Below are 24946 nucleotides of genomic sequence, written 5' to 3' on the forward strand. Positions count from 1 at the left end.
AAATGGCCCTTCATCAGTCAGGATTTGGACCAGAAGCTGTTATCCAGCTGTCAGGACAAATTGCAGAAGCCTTGAAAAATAAGGGTCCGCACTGTAAAGATTGAGTCTTTAAAAACTGATGAAATGCTGATAATTGTACTTCCGAAACGGCAACATTTGTGAAAACCAAAATGTGTTAATCTCAAAACTTTTGGACATGACTATGGTACCCAAAGTACAATGTTAAAGTTGTGGTATTGCCACAATTCTACTACAGCAAGTCCAACTCGTAGTGGTAGAGCTGCAATACTAGATGCAGCCCATGGGTAAGAGTGGCACGATTTCTAAAAGAATGCTGTCATGCAATCTCATACAAGCAGATACTTTCACATTAACTGTGACGCTTAGGTGTGTGCACTTTGTTGTTACGGATTAGATCTCATCTTTGTTTTTGTCAACATTTGTCGCTACGGAGTAGTTTTGAGTTGTATTTATCTTTCTGAAGTGGAGGATACTGTAATAATAACCTCATTTTTCTTTATACTGTAATCTCATAGCCAACGGTCTGTTTCATTTAGGCGTTTCTCTTAGATGATGTCTGTGTGGAAGTATTTTTGCTGCCCTGTTGGGTTGGTGTATACTCTTGTTACTTAATGCACGTCAGGTTTCAGACGCCTAAGGCATTGAACAATGCTTTAATCCCCAGAACCATGTCATGAATTTAACAAAATGCTTTAATTAATCAGTGCTTCGCTTGCCGAGTTTCGCCCTTTTTTACTTTATTACTTCAGATCTTTTCTTTATGCCTTTTGTCTCTTAAGTAGTTTTTTTTTTTTGTAACTAATTAAATACATTTTCAAGGAATGTGGCATACTTCCTGAGGGGTGCACATATTAACCGGTTTGTAGTCAACCAACAGATTGCAAAACTCGTTTTACTGTGGCTTAACTAGGGCATTGTCTTACAGACTAGAATTCGAAAGGAGCTGACATGTCATAGGGAAAGTACTAAAATATATTTTTTAATGGGTTGAATGTGATTTTCATTCCTGGGGTACGTGGAATTCAGATTTTAGTTGAAATTATAAGTTGATAACGCTGACTAGATAGACATGAAATGTTACTAATCATTAGTAGTCTGCTGACTGTTCTAAACTGGAATCACTGGAAGACCTCAATTGATTCATTGGAGTAATTACACACATCTCTTTAAAAAGAGGCAATTTTCATATTTTCCAGGAGGAGCATTGCATGGCTTATAAGTCTCCTTACCCTGGAGTGTCAGGCATGCACTCTCCACAAGGAGAAACGTTACCCCTTAGAACCCTATCAGAGGTCCTTCGTACAGTCAACTGAGATCTCTTGCTTTGCACTGAGGAGGGGCAACACGCCGAAACACCATGTCTGCAAACTGAGATTGTAGTTTGACTTTTATCCTAAGTCTTATGGCAAGGCCTGTTAGAGTTGATATTGAATTTTTAGGATTGCTACTTCCAATAGGTGGCGCTAGAGTTTTAGTCCTTTTCTTCTCTGAATAGGCAATTTGCATATCACTTTAAAATGTCACAACTTTTGTGCAATGCAATGTTGCAACTTTTTTCATAAGACGGAACCGAGGTGTGACGCCACAAGTCGATTAATTCATGGCAAACTGCTCTAGAAATCTTACTCCAGTCACTGACTGAAGATTTGAAGTGTGGCGCACACCACTTTTCATGAAAAGGTGTGACCTTATTGAATCAGGCGCCTCTGATTCTAACATACTCCACTCCTCAAGATAAGCGTGAAAAACACCTGTCTTGATGAATCTGGGCCACAGCCTACGACCTGGTTTTCATTGTAAATTTTTTTTTTTTGCGTCACAGCATTTCAGAGGAGAACGTACATGGCTGCAATAACAGTGAGTCTCTGATTGAAGCTCCCCATAGTCTGGGTGACATGAATCTCATGACAGGTTCTCTTAGAATTGATGGCACAAACAGAAAAAGTGGACATAACTTAAATAAAGAGGAAGTCCATATCTGAACATCAACCATGAATAATAATAGTATGTACGTCCTGAGTAATGAATGGCAGACCATTCGGGAATAGGGAAACCGAGGAAGCCACTGAGCATGGATTGAAACAGAAAATATGTATAGGGACAATAATATAAATGGTATAAAAATGCCTTTATTGAAAGATGAATGGCCAAGGTTGGCACTGTGTGCAATAGTGCCCGCACTATTGGAAGATAAAATACAAGGAACAATAAAAGGCGACAACTATGTACAACATACACTTGATATATAAACGAATGGGGGACCACAAAAAGGATGTTAAAGAAGAGATGTTATATACTGGATTAAGGTGCAAAACAATCAGATAAGCAAGGGTAAACAGGAATGTCTGGGTAAAGCCCGTTATATAACACCCCCTGATGAAGGACTTGGTTCCGAAACGCGCGTTGGAGAGTGCGTAGCACCTCGAACTGGGGACCACCAAGATACTTTATAATCAGACATACCCAAAAGAATAATACTTTTACCACATTGGCCTTCTCAACAGATCCGGACCTGCGTTCCGACCCTGCTTCATCTGGGCATCTGAAATGCGCTTTGGGTACACGTTGGTTTAGTAGCCTTTTTGCACAGGCCAACCCAGCTTCAGGTACACCCTGAATGATGGTTGTCAGCTGTGCGAGTCTTGGTCACACATAACGATGCGCTGCCGAGAACGATGATCTTGCTGCAGCACAAAAGATCATTTTACCGAGGTATGATGAGTGTCTTAAGCCTCTTTCGCACTTCCGTCTTTCTTTTTCCATCACAATGTGTCGTTTTGTGAAAAAAAAACGGATCCTGGTGAGACCGCTACGTCATCACAGGTCATTGTATTGCAAGGCATTACTGGGAACGGTAGCTGCTGGCAGCATCGCGAGCATCGGGAAGGCTGCAGGCGACGCCGGAAGGTAAGAATATCATGATTTTTTTAAAATTATTTTTAACCTGGGTTGTGTTGTGTATGCGTTTTTTCGCAGCAGAAAAACGCTGCGAAGACGCATACACAGCGTGTGCACATAGCCTTGACGGATCCGTCAAAAAAATGGACCCAGTGCATCCGTTTTTTACAATCTGCACAGGGTCCGTCTTTTCAACGGATTGTGACTGATTGTAAGAAATGGAAGGGGTCTTACTCATTTGTCGATCAGCAGCCGAGCTTATCGTGAACAAGCATTTGTAGGAGCGTGTGTTCACGAAGATCTTTCTTTGTAAATGACTCCTGGACTTTGGCTGTTTAGTATAGCGGAGTAGAGCGAGGGGGCAGCGTAAAGTCACGTCAATCATTTGTTGTCGATCCAATATAGTCATACCTTTGCTATTCCGTATAGCAGTTTTCTTGCTAATTTCAGAGTCAAGTTGTGTTTAGTTGGTATAATTTAAAGCTTTCACATTGTGCTAATGTGAGTAATAGTAGTATTTGTCAGAAATTCCAGTCCTAGATATTCAAAAATCCACTCTCCTAGGTGCATACTATACTTTTTTTTTTTTAATGAGTTCCTCCACTTTTACACTATCAATGCCTATCTGCTACAGTTGAGTATATTCTTGTGAGCCAATTATTAGACTTTCTTATCTATTATAGCTTACTTTAGGAGCTCAGCTGGAGGCCAAATGCATTTGCTGTATCAACAGTCAAAAGGAGGGAGGAAAGAAAAAACCTTGCATTCTTTAGCTGTGATACATGTACTGCCATGGCATCGGGAATAACAAAAGAGCCAGTTCATACACAATTCCCATGCTCTTGTGTATGGCCTGGATAACTCCACGTTTACAAAGACACCAAACAGCCAGAAGAATCGGGGGTTTGTGTTTCCTTTCAGGCTCTCACTAACACATTATTAATCTGGGGCCTTTTGTGGCCCCTAAGGGAATACAAAGTTACAAGATTAAATAATTTGCTCTCATAGCTGACATGGGAGGTGGAAAAAAAAGACCTCGATTTGTACCTGGCACATTTATGATGATCAATAAAAAATCCACCCACCCCCAAGGCTGTCACATTGTCAAATGCCAAGATTTTTTTATTTTATTTGGGGGGTGTGGATAAGTAACAACAGCGAGCTAGTTTGGCCTGTGCGTTTCTATTTACCAAGTCTCATTTACTGACACATCAAAGGGATTTCTCTCCTCCTGTATCACAATGGTATATTCATGCCAATGGCATTTGCGCAGGGATTTAAAGCAACTTTTTTTTTTCTTTACCAAAGGCCATCACAAAAAAAAAGTCTTGACTCCTTTTTGTTTTATTGTATTTTCTTGCTTTCAACAAAATATGCATTTAGCCAGATTCCTGTCTCTAGGTTGGGACAATTGAATTCCATTAGTGAGAGGTATTGTCATTCTGATTACGATTTGGTGATACGTTAGGAAAAGGGGCATTTTGGTTTTGAAATCTGATTCTGGGAATTTTCTTTCCAAAATAAAAAAACACAACTTTTTTTTTAGCTTTCTAATTTTTGGCCTTTGTTTTTAAGATTTAACATTCCTGGTTAGGTTGCACTCGAATATGAAGGTAGACATGAAGGGCTCAGAGGTTAAAAACTTTTTGAAGAGGGAAAATAAAATTGCACTTTTTCTGAGGAAATCTTTCAGCAGTTCTCGGTGCATGTGACTCTGCTGGGCTTCTAGGTAAAGGGTACGTATTTTGCATTTGTATTTTGGGTACATATTTTGCATATGCGGATTTTGTATTGCTCCAATAAAGTCATGTTAAACTGCTGTTATATGTATGCAGGTACATGGTTACAGACTGCAGACAAAATTTTAAGGCTATGGGCACACACGTTGCGGATTTTAATGCGGATCTACAGCGTTTTTTGGACTCGCGGAATTGCATCAAATCCGCAGTGTCATGCACAACCAATGTTATTCTATGTGAAATGAAGAATTGTTGTGCACTTGCTGCGGAAAAATCGGCACAGGTATGCAGCATTTTATTTTCCGCAGCATATCAATTCTTTTTGCGGATCTACAGCGTTTCTGCACCCATTGACTACCATTAAGTCAGGCACATCCGCTGCAAAACCGCAGGTGTGAAAAAGATCTGCCGATGTGCCTGCGAGAAGCGCAGATCGGGAAGGGGAAGAGTGTGTGTGCGGAGACAATGTGCGGGTGTCTGTGTATCTGTGTCTGCGGGGCTGTATGTGTGTGCTTGCGCACGTGTGTGTAAGCAGGCATCGTCCGATGGAACTACTAGTCCCATCCGACTATGCCTGCTACAGTGACAGCTAGCCTGATGATGGGACAGCAGTAGTTCCATCATCAGGCTACTGTGTTTAAGTGTAAAAAAAAAAAAAGCAAAACACACACACACACATATAGACATACAGTACATGCAGTACTCGCCAATCACCTAGTCCCTGAAGCCCTCGATTACCTGTAAAAAAAAAAACAAAAAAAAAAACCAATAGACTCCGATCCCATGTAATCCATTTAATAACGAGTGTCCCATGACTATCTCCCATGGAGAGCTGTCACATCGGCAGATGTGACCGCTCTCCAGGGGTTCCCGGTGATACAGTGACAGGAGGTAATCCTCCACACTGTATCCCTCCAATTGGAGGTATTTGCTAATATTATTATTATTACCCAGACTACCTATTAGGATAAAATCTTGGAGATGGGCATGCCCCTGTAAATATTGGTAGCATTGCGGCAATATAAAGGAATGGTTGACTGTGACCGTTTTAATTTTTTAATTTGCATTTCTTCCTCCTTTTCTTTCAAGAGCCATAACTTTTTTTTTTTTTTTTTCTTTGTCGCCATATCAGCAGTTTCTATTTTTTTGCACAACAAGTTGATATTTTGAAACCCCCATACATTTTACAATACAACATACAAAAACACTTTAATGCCGGCGTCACACTCAGCGTATGAAAATACGGTCCGTTTATTACGGCCGTAATATGCAGAAATGTTCCCAAAATAGTGATCCGTATGTCATCCGTAGGCAGGGTGTGTCAGCGTATTTTGCGCATGGCATCCTCCGTATGTAATCCGTATGGCATCCGTACTGCGATATTTTCTCGCAGGCTTGCAAAACCGACATCTAATGGATTTTTTGGCTCAAATGTTCGTTAAAACATATATACAGTATATGTGTGTATATAGGTAGGTATGTATATGTATGTGTGTACGTGTGTGTGTGTGTGTGTGTATATATATATATATATATATATATATATATTATTATTATTATTATTATTATTATTATTATTATTATTATTATATTCAGCGCTAGATATCATAAGAGCCGGTAATTCAATTGTCGGCTTTTGCGATCTGCTTCACAAACCCGACAGGTTATGAGACATGGTTTACATACAGTAATCCCTCACATTCCCCTGCATTACATTCATTCAAAACATTTTACAGACAGGAGCACACATGCATTAGCAAAGCTCCTGGCTGTAAAATGATTTAACCCCTTCAGATGGATTTACATCGTGGGACTGACTGCACGACGGAAGGTATGGAATTTTGTTGTTTGTTTTGTTTAACTTTGTTTCAGGTGACAAGGGTCTTCAGGTGGATTACCAGTATAATAAAATATTAAAACACCCTGTGTCTTTATTTCATTAAAATACTTTTAAATAATGTGTGTGTTTTATTAACCATTTCGTACTATTGGATTAATAATGGATAGGTGACATAATTGACGCCTCTCCATTATTAACTTGGCTTAATGTCACCTTACAATAGCAAGGTGACATTAACCCTTCATTACCCCATATCCCACCGCTACACGGGAATGGGAAGAGAATGGCCAAGTGCCAGAATAGGCGCATCTTCCAGATGTGCCTTTTCTGGGGTGGCTGGGGGCAGATGTTTTTAGCCGGGGGGGGGGGGCAATAACCATGGACCCTCTCTAGGCTATTAATATCTGCCCTCAGTCACTGGCTTTACCACTCTTGCGGAGTGGCGGGAGCCCACGCCAATTTTTTCTGCGATTTAACCCTTTATTTTACAAGCTACAGCGCCCAAATTTTGCACATACACAATACTAACATTAGTAGTGTGGAATATGCAAAAAAAAAAAGGGATACGAGATGGTTTACTGTATGTAAACCATGTCTCACATCATGTCGGGTTTGTGAAGGAGAAAGATAAAGCCGGCATTTGAATTACCAGCTTTTCTATAGAACACCGCTGCGTATTTCTCGCAAGTCACACTGCTGGTCCATGGTCCATGTGTAATCCGTAATTTTCTCGCCCCATAGACTTTCATTGGCGATTTTTTTTTTTTGCGCAATGCGGTGACAAACGCAGCATGCTGCGATTTTCTACGGCCGTACAAGACCGTATAATACGGATCAGTAAAATACGGCAGATAGGAGCTGGGCCATAGAGAATCATTGTACCGTATGCAATCCGTATTTTCTGCACCTCTCATACGTCCGTAAAACTCGCTAGTGTGACGCCGGCCTAAGTGTGATGAAATGGCAAATAAAACCCTCTGTATTGTTTGTTCTTACGGGCTTCATTCTGCGTTAAAAATGACCTAGTGAAATGATTTCCCAGATTTGTCAGATTAAGGTATTACCAAATGCGTTTTTTTGTTTTTAAGCGTTGAAAAAATAATCTGATTTTTTTTTTTAATCAAAAATTGTTTTTTAACTTTAAAATAAAACATTTGTTAATGGAACGGCGTGCTTATTTTTTGCATGGCAAAGCTGATTTTAATGATCTTATTTTGGGCGACTGGCCGTTCTGTAATTTTTATTTTTTTTCTTGTTTTTACTGCATATAACATACGTTTTGTTCAAATTTATATTTTGAAAGATTGAATTTATACAGATGTGATATCAAATCATTTTTCCGGCAAACAAGTGTTGATTTTGAATTTTCTATATTTATTATCATGATTCTTTTTTTTAGTTTTACTTTTTCTCTCCATTGTTTGTAATCCCCTAAGAGGACATGAACCCTCGATCATTTGATTGGCTACATCTCCCCTGCCCTCGCGATCATGATACATGCATTTGATGGGAGCCTGCTATTTGTCAGTGATTGACAGTAGCATTTAAATGGTTAGCCATTAGCTCATGTTTTTCATTGTTTCAATTACCCAAAAGTTGATAATTTTTCAGAAAGGTGTCAACTGTGTAACACAGCCAGCGCCTGATTTGTGACCTACTGTTGCATCACGTCAGTAAGGTCGGGACAAGTTAAAGCTTAGTGATACATTTTTCCCGCCATGTCTTCTATGTGTGTCCTCCATTTGTAAGTCTTGATAATCGAGTTTTACGGATATAGAAAAGACCAATAGATCATTTTTACAGGTCGGTGAGTGACCATGGGGCTAGCAGCAAAGAGTAGTTCCATAATATGGCTTTAGATTCTCCATCCCGCAATTTTTCTCATGGATTTCTATATCTTTGCTATTAAACAGGAACATGGTGGGGGGGAACCTTCTGTACAACTACTGTAATTTTACTTTGGATTTGCTCTGTTTTAGTAGTCTAGCTTTTTTTTTTATCCCCTCTAGGTTCAGCTTTGCATGGTTTGATACAAAATACTTACTGATCAAATTTCTTTCTAAAATTGTCCAAACCTTTCTCTTTGAAAATACTTTAGCGAGTTAGATTGGGTAATGGGTTTGACCTTTTTCATTCTGGTTAAAAATTCCAACAAACCTTCATGGTCTTGGCTGCTTTAATGGCTGACATTCTGCCAGTGTCGATTTCCTGCTGTAACAAAATGTACAGTTTGCGTTGGAATACTAGTACCAAAACTTCACAAAGTGTCCTTTCACTGGAAAATATACACTGATCAGCCTTATTTAAGGATGAATTCAGTTGAAGAGCAAACATTGCAAAAACTGTTTCTCAAATGTTAGCAAAATGTGTTCTAATAACGGTCAGTTCTAGAATAAAATAAAGCTTTACTGTGAACTTGCCATCCGTAACGGTGGAAATAACAGAATTGAATGAATAAAAATGCTTTACCTGCAGCTACCTGGCGTTAATTTTTATTTTTTTTCTCTTTCTCTTTTAGATTCCATGTTACAGGTAGCTGAACGACTGGAGGGTCCATTCAATATAGAAACTGTCATGGATCCCATTGATGTCAAAATTTCAGAGGCTATAATGAACATGCAGGAAAACAGCAATCAAGTATCTCAGAAGGTTTGTTTCCAGGCAATATTCCAGTCGCTTGACACAGTCCCAGTCACTTGACAAAGTCCCTTTCTTATAAAATCCACTGCGACAATCATATAATTGCTATATTTCTGTCTCCTAAGGGCCACAGCCATCTGGATATTTTTCCCCATTCTGGCGGAGTCACCTTTTGGTGAAAACCATTTTTTGTTAGCCACTTGTCAATTCGACTTCTCTAGTATGGCGGTCTGGTGTGATCTTGAGCAGAGATCTCCGTATAATGTCCATATGACCCTAGGATGGCATTAGGACATGATTGGAACAGCCTCTTCAATATATATTAACACAAATCTGTTAAACATGAACCTTTTAGATATTTAGGATCTGATTTAATAATTTAAAGATTTTTACATCTTGTGGTGTTCGCAGATTTTTTTTTTTATTATTTTTTTTGTGCCAAATTCATCAAAATGTTCTACATTGGGTTGGAGTACAATTGTGACAAACTTAGCACATTTTTAAAAAGTCACAATGAATTATTCAAAGGCGTCTGGACAACCCTAGACTCTGCCCTCAGTGGCAAACTAAAAGAAAAGCAAACAAAAAAACAAGCAATCACATATAAAATATAAGGAATAAAGACTTAAAAAAAAGGGTCACCTAAACCAGTGATTTTCAACCTTTTTTGAGCCGCGGCACACTTTTTATACTTAAAAAATCCCGAGGCACACCACCAACCAAAATGGCACAAAATGGTGCGTCCAGGTTTGAGATGAAAGTCTGCAGTCATTCTATGTGACTGCAGGCTTCTGAATTCTCACAGCGCAAGCACTGCACACTTTCAGGATTCTCCCTTGCCGGTGGCCAGAGTGGACGGTCATGACAGCACAAGTATGTGATTTGGATACTTCTGGTCACATTCTAACTAGACGTGTCCGGCCTCAGTCAATTCATTTTCATTGAATGAGGCCACACATGTCTAGTCAGCACGTGACCGCATGTATGTAAATCACCAACATCAGAGAATTATGATAGCAGTGTGCACTGTGAGAATTCAGAAGTCTGCAGTCACATAGTATGACTGCAGACTCATCACAAGCTTGGACATCCCCTTTAATGTTCCTAACAAATAAAAATGAGAATTAGTATCACAAAAAAAACACATTTACATCCATGTACCTGATAGATGACGTTGTTTGTGGAGTCGCCTCTTTCTTTTCATCTTCACCTTGTCCAGATGCCATGATGACTCTTCTCATCCACCGGCAGAGCTCGTTTCTGCAGACTTCCATCTTCTCCTGTCTTCTGCAGCACATCCCGACACAACACCCTTAAAGATAGCAGTGTTATTATAATGCTCCGGAATAACAATATCTGCCCTAGGCTGAGCCTCTGAGTAAATAATTGCCCCTCACTTTATTCCCAGCACATATGACCCTCACTGTCCCTCTTATGGTACATGCCATCCACACTACCCTCTCTCTCTTTTCCATACTTCACACTGCCTTCTCATACGGTGTCCCTCATAGAGAGCCCAGTCTCTCTACTGTGCCCCTTCATTACACTCCTCCTACTTGGCATACTGTCTCCTCCTGGCTGTTACCCTCACACTACTCAGTATCTATTATGTGTCCACTCACACTTTCATCCCCCCATACTGTCTGCACACATTTCTAATAGCCTCCTCCTGTACATCCCCCCCCCCCCCTGCTAACATACCCCTTTGCTCTCTCCATATTTCCTCCTCACACATTCCCCCCTCACACATTCCCCCGACTCCCCATACTGTCCTCACACATCCCATCACCGTTGCTCCCAGTACTGTCAGCACACATTTTTCCCCTCGCTACTGTGTCCACCCCCATCTCCCCACTCACCCCCACAGAATATATCCACTGCCCTTCCGATAGAATAAATCCATCCCCTTCCACAGAATAAATGCACCCTGCCCCACAAATGCTAAATAAATTCCAGCCCCCCCCCACGTACACACTGAATAAATCCCCCACACACACTGAATAAATCCCCACACACACTGAATAAATCCCCCCACACACTGAATAAATCCCCCCCCCCCACACTGAATAAATCCCCCCACACTTAATAAATCCCCCCACATACTCCCCATAAACCCACCCCACGCTGAATCTTCGGTGTCTTCAGCTCCACAGCACAGGAGCACTTACCACCAAGTCTCTTCTTTCTCCTGCGCGCCGGATAGTGACGTCAGCAGCGTGATCACATGACTTGATCACGCTGCTGGCGTCGCTCTGACCCGGCAGTCAGAGCCTCAATTGTACTCGCAGCTGGTAGATGTCTGCGAGTACAATTGATCTTCGGGAGCCGGCGCGCTGCAGCTTCTCTGTGCCGGCTGTCAGCTTGACAGTCGGCACAGAGAACAGCTGACTCCCGTTCCCCGCGGCACACCCGACCATGTGTCGCGGCACACTGGTTGAAAAACACTGACCTAAACTAATGCAAACCCACTGAATAAATATGGAGGCAACACATATGCAAATGACAGATGAGACAACCAGTCACAGCCTACCAGTCCTTGGAGGGGGTAATAGCGTAGTATTAAAATTGCACACAAAAAAAGGCTTGAATTAGGGCGCTTTTTTTTTTTTTCACCTATAAAATATACTGCACAAATGGAAAGATGAATTTGGTGCAAGACATCAAAAATTTGACAAACTGGCACGAGTGCGATAGTGATTTATTTTTTTCACTAAAAGCGTTTATGGCATTTCAAATAGCTCTATCATCAGTGTCTGGTAAATGCTGTAGCAGTCAAATCCACGGTTCTCCGTTTCCTCTTCCTAGCAAATAGGTGGCTTGTAACATTATAAGTCAAGCCTGCTTTACAATTGCCTTTTTTTTTATTTTTTATTTTTTTCTATAGGTTTTTCAAGGATGTGGCCCACCCAAGCCACTCCCTCCTTCAAGGGTTTCCCGTTCGATATCAGACAGTAACATCAATCATCGGTTTAGATCGTACAGCCCAGAAGAAAGACCAACTACTGCGGCTGGGACAAGTTTGGATAGACTAGTGAGTTATATTTCAGATTTTGTTCTCCTGTTGATTTCCTTGATTTATCATTCTGTGGTTACCTCTGTTCAAATACAAAAGAAAATCAGTCCTGCTTTCCTAATTAGTCCTAAGGTGCACAGAAGTCCAAGGTGGCACAGTATTCATAAAAAAACAAATGGTGCTGAGTAGTGATGAGCAGACGTGCACGGATAAGTTATCAGAGCATGCTCAGGTGCTGACCGAGTGTATCGATGTGCTCGAAACATATGTTCCAAGTCCCTGCGCCTGCATGTCTCACGGCTCTTTGGCAGCCCCAACACATGCATGGATTGACTAACAGACAATCCATGCATGTGTTTCGGCTGTCCAACAACTGCAAGACATTTAGGCGCGGGGACTCAAACATATTATTCGAGCACGCTGAAGATACTCGGTTGAGCATGTTCGGTCATCACTAGGGCTAAGCTGATGACTATTGCATGTGCATGACAAAGTAGTAAGGTAGGTTTATAAAACCATCAACAGTCATAGTTTTAAGGTTGAATGAATACACAAGTCCATCAAGTTCAACCTATAACCTAACATATTGAAGCAGAGGAAGGCAAAACCATCATGAGACAGATTCTAATTGCCCCATATTAATGGAATAATTTCCTTCTGACTCGACATGGCAATCAAACTAGTACCCTGGATCAACACCCCATCTCCAGAGGTTTAGAACCCAAAGGAGACATAGTGGAAAAATCCAGCAACTGCAAAAAAAACTTTTATTCATATATAAAACATCACATTTGTTTTGATATTTCCACTTTACCCTTCCATGGTTTCAGCTCAGGAGCCAGCCTGATGCCTTCGTGCCCTTCAATACATTTTCTACACCAATGAGATGAACTGATAATTTTCTTATGATCTTTAGAACTCATAACCTGTAATATTATAGTTAATGAGAAAAGGCATCCAGATCTCCTTGTACTTTCTGTAGTGAATCAACCATTACATCATGTGGCAGAGAGTTCCATCGTCTCGCTGCTCTTAGGCCATGTGCACACGTTCAGTATTTTTCGCGTTTTTTCGCTATAAAAACGTGATAAAAACGCGAAAAAAACGCTAACATATGCCTCCCATTATTTTCAGTGTATTCCGCATTTTTTGTGCAAATGTAGCCTTTTTTTCCGCGAAAAAATCGCATCACGGAAAAAAAAGCAACATGTTCATTAAAATGCGGAATTGCAGGGGATTCCGCACACCTAGGAGTCCATTGATCTGCTTACTTCCCGCACGGGGCTGTGCCCACCATGCGGGAAGTAAGCAGATTATGTGCGGTTGGTACCCAGGGTGGAGGAGAGGAGACTCTCCTCCACTGACTGGGCACCATATAATTGGTAAAAAAAAAGAATTAAAATAAAAAATAGTCCTATACTCACCTTCGATGTCTTCCCGCCTCTCAGCTGCATGCTGCCGCTTCGGTTCCTGGAGCGGGTGTGCGGTGAAGGACCTGCCGATGACGTCGCCATCTTGTGATTGGTCGAGACCGGTCATGTGACCGCTCACGTGACCGCGACGTCATGGAAGGTCCTGCGTGCACACACCATCTATACGGAACGGACGCCGCTGAGGAGATCAGCTGTCTGCGGGTGAGTATAAGCATTTTTTTTATTTTTTTTATTATTTTTAAACATTCTATCTTTTACTATAGATGCTGCAAAAGCGGCATCTATAGTAAAAAGTTGGTCACACTTGTCAAACGCTATGTTTGACAAGTGTGACCAACCTGTCAGTCAGTGTTCCAAGCAATGCTACAGATCGGTTGGAAAACTTTAGCATTCTGCAAGCTAATTACGCTTGCAGAATGCTAAAAAAAACGCAAAAAAAAAAATGCGGATTTCTTGCAGAAAATTTCCGGTTTTCTTCAGGAAATTTCTGCAAGAAATCCGGACGTGTGCAGATACCCTTACAGTAAAGAATCCGCGTCTGTGATGAGGATTTAAGTCCGTATGTTCCAGCCATGCTAAGCACCTCAAGGGGCAGCGGTGTAAAACGAGCTTTTGATTTATTTGCTAGGTAGATTTCAGCATGCACTTTATATAGACTGTTAGAGACCATAGAATTTGTAGGCCTGTCTCTGTTTCATACACCAAATGCATTATTGAATAATCTGAGGCTTCTGTCGAAAGACTTGTTGGGAATGGTAAAAATTTAGAAACCCAAATTCCGTGAAAAAAAAATAAATTACATTTGCTTGGAAAATGTTCCCTTATCTTGAAAATTTCTGCTTGTAGGTGTCAGATGTGAAACAAAAGTTGAAGGTTTCCAAAAAGTTTTGGTCCTCTCTGCCAAATAACATTTGCAAAAACAACTGGACGTCAGGTGTAACTGAAGATGACTGCTGGAATGGAAGCGATAAAAGCAGGTTTGTGTTGTCCTCTTCTCGATGGGCACGATGTCTTTTGCAGGTGACCAAAATTCGTCCATTTTTAAAGTGGAAAATGCTGCAGAAAACTCTCCTTTCCTTCTCTAAACCTAAAGCATTTTTTTCTTTTGTCATGCTTTGAGCGCTTTTTCAATGTTTTAGACTGCTGGCTTTTTATTTATTTTTTTTTTTTTTTTCACTTTTATTTTCCAGCTTTTTGGGGGGCATCTTCTGCACTGGCCTTTTTTTTTTTTTTTTCCTTCTTTTAATCAATGGAGAAACTAGTAGTAACTTTTAAAGCAAAAATGCGTGACATCTGGTTGTCTTCCGGGCGTGTATTAAGCCTTCCCACTGTTACCAGCGGGTAACACACCTGAAGACTAGTTAGATCACTTCTTTTAACTGCTTGGTGTCTTTGGAAACCTGAAGCAGTTAAAAAAAAAAATAATAATAATAAATGAAAAAAAAAATTCACAAGATTGAACATATAAACAGCATGTCATTTTACATAAAAATGCAAATGTTTATTCTTCACAGCGTTTTGTTTCCACTTCTTCAGGAAGTTTTGGGATTGGTCATGGCAGCCAAAATACGTAGTGTGCACATGCACTAAAACTTTCTTCCAGGTGGCAGTTCCCAGTGATCAAAGTTCTCAAAGCGGAAAAAAAAGTTGAAGTCCTAGTTCTTCTTTTTTCTTGTTTTTCTACCTTTCATACTCTCTCATTTTATGTTCCAGGTATATGTATGCAGTACTGGCCAATGGTCTGGAAAATCAGGTCAACAATCCTGATGTGCACGTGGATACCACAAATCCAGACATCGCGATTCGTCGTCAGAAGGTAGCGCTTCGTGCCATGACAAACAGAATGAGGAATGCTTACAATGGGAATGATGTAAATTTCATCGACATTAGTAAGTAATTTTTTTTTGTTATTGGCCAATAAGAAATTGTGAAAACCATATTGTGCTTTTGTTGGTTTCATTCAACTTTAAACACCACTCCAGCAATTTTATATTAACCCCTTCACGACATGCGCCGTATTAGTACTGCGCATGTCGTGTCTCCCCCTTTGATGTGGGCTCCGGCGGTGAGACCACATCAAAGTCGCGACATGTCAGCTGTTTTGTACAGCTGACATGTGCGCGTTATAGCGGCGGGTGAAATCGCGATTCACCCGCCGCTATTAACCTGTTCAATGCCGCTGTCAAACGCTGACAGCGGCTTTTAACAACCGCTTCCGGCCGCGCGGCCGGAGATGAGCGCATCGCTGACCCCCCCGTCACATGATCAGGGGTCTGCGATTTGTCAGGACAGTAACCATAGAGGTCCTTGAAACCTCTATGGTTACTGATGCCGGCCTGCTGTGAGCGCCCTCCTGTGGTCGGCGCTCATAGCACACTTGCATTTCAGCTACATAGCAGCGATCTGATGATCGCTGCTATGTAGCAGAGCCGATCGAGTTGTGCCAGCTTCTAGCCTCCCATGGCGGCTATTGAAGCATGGCACAAGTAAAAAAAAAAAGTTTTTAAAAATATGAAAAAATAAAAATAAAAGTTTAAATCACCCCCTTTTCGCCCCATCCTAAATAAAACAATAAATAAAAACTCAAACCTACACATATTTGGAATCGCCGAGTTCAGAATCTCCCGATCTATCAATAAAAAAAAAAAGCATTAACCTGATCGCTAAACAGCGTAGCGAGGAAAAAATTAGAAACTCCAGAATTACGTTTTTTTGGTCGCCGCGACATTGCATTAAAATGTAATAACGGGCGATCAAAAGAACTTATCTGCACCGAAATGGTATCATTAAAAACGCCAGCTCGGCACGCAAAAAATAATCCCTCAACCGACCCCAGATCATGAAAAATGGAGACGCTACGGTTATCGGAAAATGGCGTTTTTTTTTTGTTTGTTTTTTTAGCAAAGTTTTGAATTTTTTTTCACCACTTAGATAAAAAATAACCTAGACATGTTTGGTGTATATGAACTCGTAATTACCTGGAGAATCATAATGGCAGGTCAGTTTTAGCATTTAGTGAAGCTAGAAAAAAAGCCAAACAAAAAACAAGTGTGGGATTGCACTTTTTTTGCAATTTCACCACACTTGGAATTTTTTCCCCATTTTCTAGTACAAGATATGGTAAATCCAATGGTGTCATTTAAAAGTACAACTCGTCCTGCAAAAAAATAAGCCCTCACATGACCATATTGACGGAAAAGGGCTGCGTCTTGAAAGGGGTTAATGCTGGAGTGGTGCCACTAGTGTAAGTTCCCCTGTCCCTAGTCTCATATTTACCAGCCGCCCTCTTTGCTGTTATCAGTTCCGCTCCGGTCAGTCTCCAGCAGTTTGACTTTCCGGATTGCTCCAATGGTTGCTGGGCGATCCAGAAGTCGGAACTCGGTGTAAGTCTGAGAGCCAGAGCAATGTCACTGACTTACACGGAGAACTTGTGATTGCTACCTCTGACTTCCGGTCAGTCAGAAGTTGCAGTCCCAGGACTGAAGCGGCGCCTCGTAAGAGATAAAGATGGCTGGTGGTGAGTATAATACTAGAGGCAGGAAACTCCGGTTAGTGACACTACTCCAGCACTGAAATAATAAAAGAAACACAGGTGGTGCTTTAAATTGACATGCATCTGATTCAAAACTACTGTTACAATTAGCCGAGGGAAGTTATGGCCAGCCAAACATTACCCTTGCAGCAGCCTTTGCAGCGGACATGTTGTATTAGATGACAGCCATCCAATACAGAGTCAGATCGAGCGTCTCGCCTTTTATTAGACTGTTAAAAGTTTAAAATAACCTCATGGCATCAAAGATACCACTTAGAACATTTTACGGTGGCAGATATTATGGCCTGTTTGATTGTAGAGCTGTGCACAGTCGAAGGTTCCCATCTGTGTTGGATGCCCCATTCTGAGCCTCCGTCATAGATTTCTTTTGGTTTTGACATGGATAATAATGGTGTATACAATTCTGATTATAGGGTTAAGATACGATGGGTAGGATGTTTTTTGTTTGTTTTTTTTTAAATAGTTCATAAACTAGGTTTTGACCAAAGGCTTGCCTTATTTCCCTCACATCTAAAAACGTGGCCCTTTCAGTATTGTATGTTCAAGAATACCCCTGTGGACAGTGAAGTTTCACCTGTCTTTAATGCACCTTTTTAAATCCGTTTTGTCAATAATGTGCTTGCTTTACAAATGAGTAAAAAAAAAATGTCTGCTTTGGTCACACAGGTGATGAGAACAGCGGAGAAGGTAGTGGAAGCGGTGACGGCGACCCACGAAAATCCCCCGATGATTTTGTCCTCAAATCTACAGACGACCCAGGCAAAATAAAACCAATCAACAGGAATAGTGATAAAGCTGTGAACCCAGGAAGTGGAGCCCATTCCAACACTGCCTCATTTACACTTCTTGTTCCAAGTATCATACTTTTGGTGAGACTTTGGAGATAATGGAAGTTTTTTTTTCACACTTTTAGCAAAATAATGAAAAAAAATAAAGACTTTTTTAATCAAAATGGAAATGCACCTTTTTCCTCCTTTATAAATCCATCGAACAGTTTTTATCTCTTTGTACGTCAACGGACAAAGGTGTTATGGTTTATTTTTTAACACGGTGCCACCGAGTCAAGTGCTGGATTCATTCTTATTCCTCGCTGTGCTGGAAAACGTGGACCCATTAAGATTAGTGTGGCAAACAGGCATGTATATACAGATGTGTAGGTAGTTGAGCGTTAGTGTTTTATATCACCTTTCCATGTCATTAATCCCAGTGTCACATCTAGGTTTTTTTCTTTTTACGTGTACAGAAGCTAATTTTATTTATCTTGTTCTAATTTGGGATAAATTGACCAACCAAGTAAAGTTTTTTTTTGTTTTTTTTGTTTTTTTTTGTTATGCCATTGTTTTAATATATTTACAGAATAGGTTTTTTTTCTCTCTAAGGTAGTGTTATAGGCCATGATGTGTTTGGTACGTCGATCAAGTGTCCATTTTTTTTTTTCTAGGTCTCATATGTTAAAGCATTTTATTAAGATGGATCATCTTTACTATTTCTACGTCAAGACGCTTCAATCAGTTTAAAAAAAAAAATTTAAAATATTTCAATACAAACTATTTTTTGCTATTACAGTATTTACAAATGTTTTTGTTTTTTTCCTTTTATTTTTGACTCTTTAACACTGACCCTTTGTACTGGTCTGGTGTATGTAACCTGTTGTGTAGCAAGGGCAAATGTTGCCTATCGGCGCTTGGTCAGCATGTTAGAAGTGGCCCATGCTTAACGTTTACTGTACATTCATGCAGTATTACATCTGGCTTTTAGTGAATTTATTTGGACACCGCTACAATAATTCTTCATATTAGATGTCTTCAGCTAGTTGGTGATCGCTGGAGGTTTATTGACTGAAAATAAAAATCTGATTAACAAATATCGTAGACCGTTGAGGATCGAGATGAAAGAAAATGGCTTCAACAATTTATTTTTATTTTTTTCCACCCCTAGAAAATGATCTTTTATACACCGCTAGGCATTTTATTTAAGCTTTTTAGGAATGTATCCAATTGTATACATTTTTTTTTTTTAAACATCCAAATGTTCTATGTTTGAATATAATTTTTCGCCCTGGATTACTTGGTTTTAATGGTACATCAAGCAATACAAGTATTACTTTTTTTTTTACTATTTTCAGTGAGGAAGTTTTATATACTTGTCTATATAAATTAAAATATTCAAATATAGGATCTGTCAATGTAAATTGTGACCCGCAGCAAAGGGGATGTAATTTTTATAAATATATAATTTTTTTTTTTGTACAAAGTTAGTTAATACCTACTGTTATAAGGAGGAGTCTGATCTTTGTAAGTTTGTCTACAATAAACAGGAACAAATTTATATACATTTTTCAGCCGTGAGTAATTTACCAACTTGGTTTCTTTTCGAACATTCATTGCTATTGCCATCTGACTTTTTTTTTTTATTTTTATCTCTTTTTTTTTTTTGGGGGGGGGGGGATTTTGATCATAAGTTAACCCATTATTTATTAAAACTGCTTCATAGCATGGATAATTTTTAGATTTTTTTTTTCTGATTTAAAATAAAACAAACGAAAAGAGAAAACGACAAAAATATTTGGTGAAGACATTGTAAATAACTTTAAGATGGGAGAATGAGAAAGTGTGCTAATACTTAGTAATAACTACCTCAATTCTGAGGAATTTCCGTTTTTGCTCTGAGGGCTATTAGTTTTAGTAGGAGGGAGTCTGGTCTCCATATTAGAACTACTAGAGCTATCCCTATAGGCCTAGTTAGATTTCTTTTCACGTACAACCCTGAATTCTTTCCAGCTGTTCAAATTTTTTCCAACTTTTTTTTTTTTGGGGGCTGTACACGTTTTGCCTATCTGTTAGTGTTAATAGCACCCAAATATATTTGTCTTAATATAGTTTTAGAAATGTATAATAGCTGATTTTATTTTTTTTTTTCCCCTACAAAAAAGTGACATCTTAAATAATTTTAAACATTTCTCAAGAGTACAATCTTAGGCTGAGATAAATAAAATGGAGTCTAACGAAGTATTGTCACCCTTCTAGCACAGCCAACGGCTTTATGAAAATTTAATGTCCTCAATTGGATATCCACTTACTATACAACACTTCAAATATAGGAAAAAAATCCTTATTATTGAAGTCAATGGAAATACGGTATATATATTTTTGTTATGGTCTTTAACAACTTTTTTGCTTTACCAGTCTTGCCGAAAGTCTGTTTACCAAATGGTACCTTTTTTTTTTTCAGTAGAATATAATATACAGATGATAAAACACAATTGTAACATTTGTACTCATTATTTTATTTTATTTTTTTTTTTCACATAGTCGAGCAAATAAAAATTTCTAAATACAGATTTAAAACAACAAATTTCTAATGGTTAAGGTGTCCTCTATTCCCTATATAATCCCTGGAATATTTTGCTAGCCATGAGAATTTCAAGATGGCAGCAGGTGCCGATCCTGGAAATAAAAGGCAAACGCAGACGTATGTCTCATATCTTTGTCTGCTTCTGCTTCTATTTATTTAAGCTATGAAGGAAAGTATACGTAGGTGTATATTAATCTATAATAAATTTAGGTGTGAATATAATTTTAAGAAATGTAATCCAGAGATACGTACATATTATCAACTAACCTGGATTTAAAACAATATTATTCCATTGGGTAATCTGCGATGTTAAATCTAAAAATCAAATTGTAATTTTTTTGGGGGGTGAGTTAATAAATTTGGAAATATCCATTATTAATATAAATCCATTAATACAGGATTGTATTGTGTTTAGTGATGAGCGCAAGTGTTCGTTTGCCGAGGGTGCTTTGGTATGCATTCCGTAGCGTAGGTGCTCGAGGGAGATGTTCGCATTCCCACGGCTGTAAACGGCCACAAAACATGCGGGGATTACCTGACAAACCCCTGCAATCCCCAAATATTTTGTTGCGAACAGCCACGAAACATGCAGTCACGGGGGCGCTAACATCTCACTCGAGCATCGGCGCTACTCGGTGCATACCCGAGCATGCTCTGCAAACTCGAGTAACTAGCACTTGCGCTCATCACTAATTGTGTGTGTTCAGTGGCCCCTGGCCTAGTGGAGATTAGAACTTAATTTCCATGCTGTGGTGTAAGGTCAATTTAATGAACAATCAAGTAATTTCTTAATTTTTTTTATTTATATTAACATCAGGTGACGAAACTTGAGCACCTGAAGGAAAATACAGGCTGTACTTTGGTTAGAATTTCATCCAAAAATATAATTTTGGTGTGATGGATTTTCTTTTTTCACCCAATAGGTCCTCACTAGTGATGAGCGAATATACTCGTTACTCGAGATTTCCCGAGCACGCTCGGGTGACCTCCGAGTATTTTTTTAGTGCTCGGAAATTTTAGTTTTCCTCACCTCAGCTGAATGATTTACATCTGTTAGCCAGCTTGATTATATGTGGGGATTCTCTAGGGAACCCCCACATGTACTTATGCTGGCTAACAGATGTAAATCATTCAGCTGCGGCGATGAAAACTAAATCTCCGAACACTAAAAAATACTTGGAGGTCACCCGAACGTGCTCGAGTAACGAGTATATTCGCTCATCACTAGTCCTCACGTAACATTATACTTCTCTAGTTTTCACCTTAGTGGAATATTTTAAATCCGAGTCGTTTTATGTATGTATGATCAAACAAAATATCTATAAATGTTTGTTTTTATCCTTCATTGCTCAGACTGCTTCGCTATCAGGAGGTGGTGGATGTTGCTGACTGTTTAGTCAGTAACTGGGTGGTGATCATGATTAATTGATCTTTCTGCCTAAAATGTGTGTTTTGTTAATTTTATGTGCCTTTTACATGTATAAAACGTGCTTTTGTTGTGGCAGTTATGTTGCGTAAAGTGTAAAAAAAAAACAAAAAAAAAAAACAGGAAAGATATTTTTTTTTTATATATATATATATATATATATATATATATATATATATATATATATATATATATATATATATATATATATATATATATATATATATATATATATATTAAACATGTACAAATGTTTGTGCCACACACGCATTTGTGGCTCACTATTAAAGCCATGCTAGTTTTAGCTTGACCTTTTTTTGATTTTAGTTTTTTTCCACCAAAATCTGTCTATTTTTGGTACAAAATCATTTTTATTTTTAATATCTTACAGATGTTTGGAAAACCACACCTGAACTATTTGGATAAATCCAATACCACCATTTGCTTTCCCATGTATTTTTATGTACATGCACTAACTATGACAAGTTGAATTTCCTTGTGTGTTTTTTTTCCCCCCACTCTGTACACAGTGGAATCAACTTTTGCCGAATTTATTTGCACATACCAAAACATGACACAGTTACTTAGTAACTATAAAATAATTTAGCAAAGGAAGACTGTCAGCCTTTTTCAGGGTTTTGTAAGTATTTCGGTTTATTGGAAGCCAAGTGTATGTGCCAAGGAGTTTGTGGTGTTTCGATTAAACAGTTGTACTTTCTAAATTATTTCAACTCTGTGTAAGTATATTTGGGTTGCGTTAGAAAATCTGGAAATTTTTAATGTTTTCACTCATTTCATATATAATTCTAATTAACTTGTCTAAAAAAATGTTCTTCAATTATTATAATTTTTTTTTTTTAAGTTGTGGATGGTTGTTGGTCAAATGTAAATTTTTACTTTGTTTTTTTTAATTGCTCTCCAATTTGAGAAAATTCAATTCTACGTGGCTAAATGAACACAAATTCATAAATTGTATTTTATAGGAGTGTCAGTAAATGCAAAAAAGGTATATTGCCAATTGGAAGATTTTTGTTTTGTTTTTTTGTATTTCATACTCGTGTTATTAGAGAACTCAACCAGTTTGAATATATTTTTCATCAGAAATTCTACTTTCAGAAAATGTGTTTTATGTGTACAGTCATTGCATATAAATATATGAGTAAGATAGGACAGATTGTTGCATATTCCCATTTATTTTGGCATTTCAGTGTTTAGGTTGTGTCTCTTTCAGTTATAATGTGCATGTTGTACAATCTGTTTTTACTGTCAAACGTTCCTGGCATTAAACACCTGGACATTATGCTCCAAAAGATCGAATTAAATAAACGGAAATACATTTTCCTCCTGTGTGGTGCTTTTTTTTCCTTCTTTTTTTCTGTTTATGCTTTTGTTGGCTCCGAGAAGCTCAGTTGGGGATAGAAGCTATGACACTGCTAACATTATAAATGCTTTTTTTATGACTTTGTACTGAAATCATGCTTGAAATCAGTTTTTGTATTGTATCTTGGCTTAAACTACTCAGTTATTACATAATATTCCAATTAAACTATAATTTGTCTACTTTTGAGAAATTGCTTCAGGAAGGAATCTGCACCGCTCAAACATTTTAGACACATTCCCTGAACCAAGGATAGCAGACTCCAGCACGCAGACATCTAACTTTAAAACGAACTTGGCAGCAAAAAATAAAACCATATTTACCTGCACTCGTAGCGGTAATCTGCAGACAAATGGCATTTTAAAACATGTTCATCTTTCTAAATGGAAAGGTGGCTACTAGGAGAATATGAAGTTACATTCTCCCTGCACCCAGTCATTGGGGAGGTGCAGGTGGCTGTAGTATTCAGCACTCATAATAGTTAGTGGCTCTAATCACTTCATGAGCACCTTGACTGACAGCCTGCTCTGCAATGTGTCTGCTCAGAGCAGGCTGTCAGTTGAGGTGCATAGGAAGTGATTACATCCACTCTAACCATACATAGAATATGGCTTTAATTTTATGCCCCTTGCACCACCATGATGATTTGAAGCGATGCAGCTGCAGGGAGAATATAACTTCATTTTCGCCCTGCTGCAGCTCTTCCATTTAAACAGCTAACCTTGCTTCAAACTGTATTAACCTGCAGATTCCCGCTAAGTTAATACCATTTTTGCTTAAAAATTTCCCGTTTAAAACCAGTGGCTAGCAATGTTACATTTTCTTGCCTGATATTATGTATGAGCCTTTTCGAGTCCAGTTGTAACAGGTCTTTATAAAATGTTTTATTTTAATATAGAGCTGGAGTGATCTTTGAAACACCATGTTAGAATATCCCTCTGAATAAGCCTTTTACAAAATCAGTACATCAGCCGCTTTTAGATATGAGATATATTTAATAATTTATGTACAGGGTCAATTATAGCTTTTCTGCTGCTGGAGGCGAAAATTTAAATGGCACCCCTCCCTGCAGATCCATTTGAATCTGCAGTGAACAAAGTCCATTCCCTAATTTTGTTTTTTAGGGTTTGCGGTTACTGTATTCATTAATTTAGTTTTTTATATGTAGAAAACGGTGGTATTTCTTCACAAAAGACAATCACTGTAGGAATACAGCACCAACACCACAATCAGTACATGATTTCTACACAGGAACCTTTCATCAGAACATGAAAACCGCACCAGAACAACCATCTGTACATGAATACAGTACCTAACTTAGTACAGCAATCTTGAGCTTGCAATGTAGCGAGCAAATGTCATGTAAAGAGTTATGCTTAAATAAAATATATATATATTTAAACAGGACCTGTCACCAGACCAAAAGGGGTCCAGTTTTTAATCTTATTTTACTGCCACTTCCCCCTTGATGCAGTTATTTAAATCAAATGTACAGTCTCAGAGACATAGGCCTTTTTATTTGTTGCTAATTTTTATGATCTTTACAAGGTGGTGTCAGTTACAGGATTTTCTGGGGTGGTGCTTGTCTATTTTGCATTATCAGCCTGTGAGCAACACCCACTGACATAAAAATTATCTCTAGGTAAAAATG

At 38.8% G+C, this 24946-nt stretch overlaps 1 protein-coding gene across 1 annotated transcript in view; it reads left to right on the forward strand.

Annotated features, from left to right (window-relative positions):
- Positions 1 to 21288, forward strand: part of GPC4 (glypican 4) — a 169717-nt gene extending 148429 nt beyond the window's left edge. The window contains exons 5-9 of the mRNA XM_077285338.1: positions 9017 to 9147; positions 12023 to 12169; positions 14431 to 14561; positions 15298 to 15473; positions 17804 to 21288. Of these exons, the coding sequence (XP_077141453.1) occupies positions 9017 to 9147; positions 12023 to 12169; positions 14431 to 14561; positions 15298 to 15473; positions 17804 to 18024 (806 nt within the window). The 3' untranslated portion in view covers positions 18025 to 21288. The remainder of the gene's footprint in view (positions 1 to 9016; positions 9148 to 12022; positions 12170 to 14430; positions 14562 to 15297; positions 15474 to 17803) is intronic.
- The last annotated feature ends 3658 nt before the right edge of the window (positions 21289 to 24946 follow it).

Source organism: Ranitomeya variabilis, chromosome 2, assembly GCF_051348905.1.
Source record: "Ranitomeya variabilis isolate aRanVar5 chromosome 2, aRanVar5.hap1, whole genome shotgun sequence".
Classification (NCBI taxonomy): Eukaryota; Metazoa; Chordata; class Amphibia; order Anura; family Dendrobatidae; genus Ranitomeya; species Ranitomeya variabilis.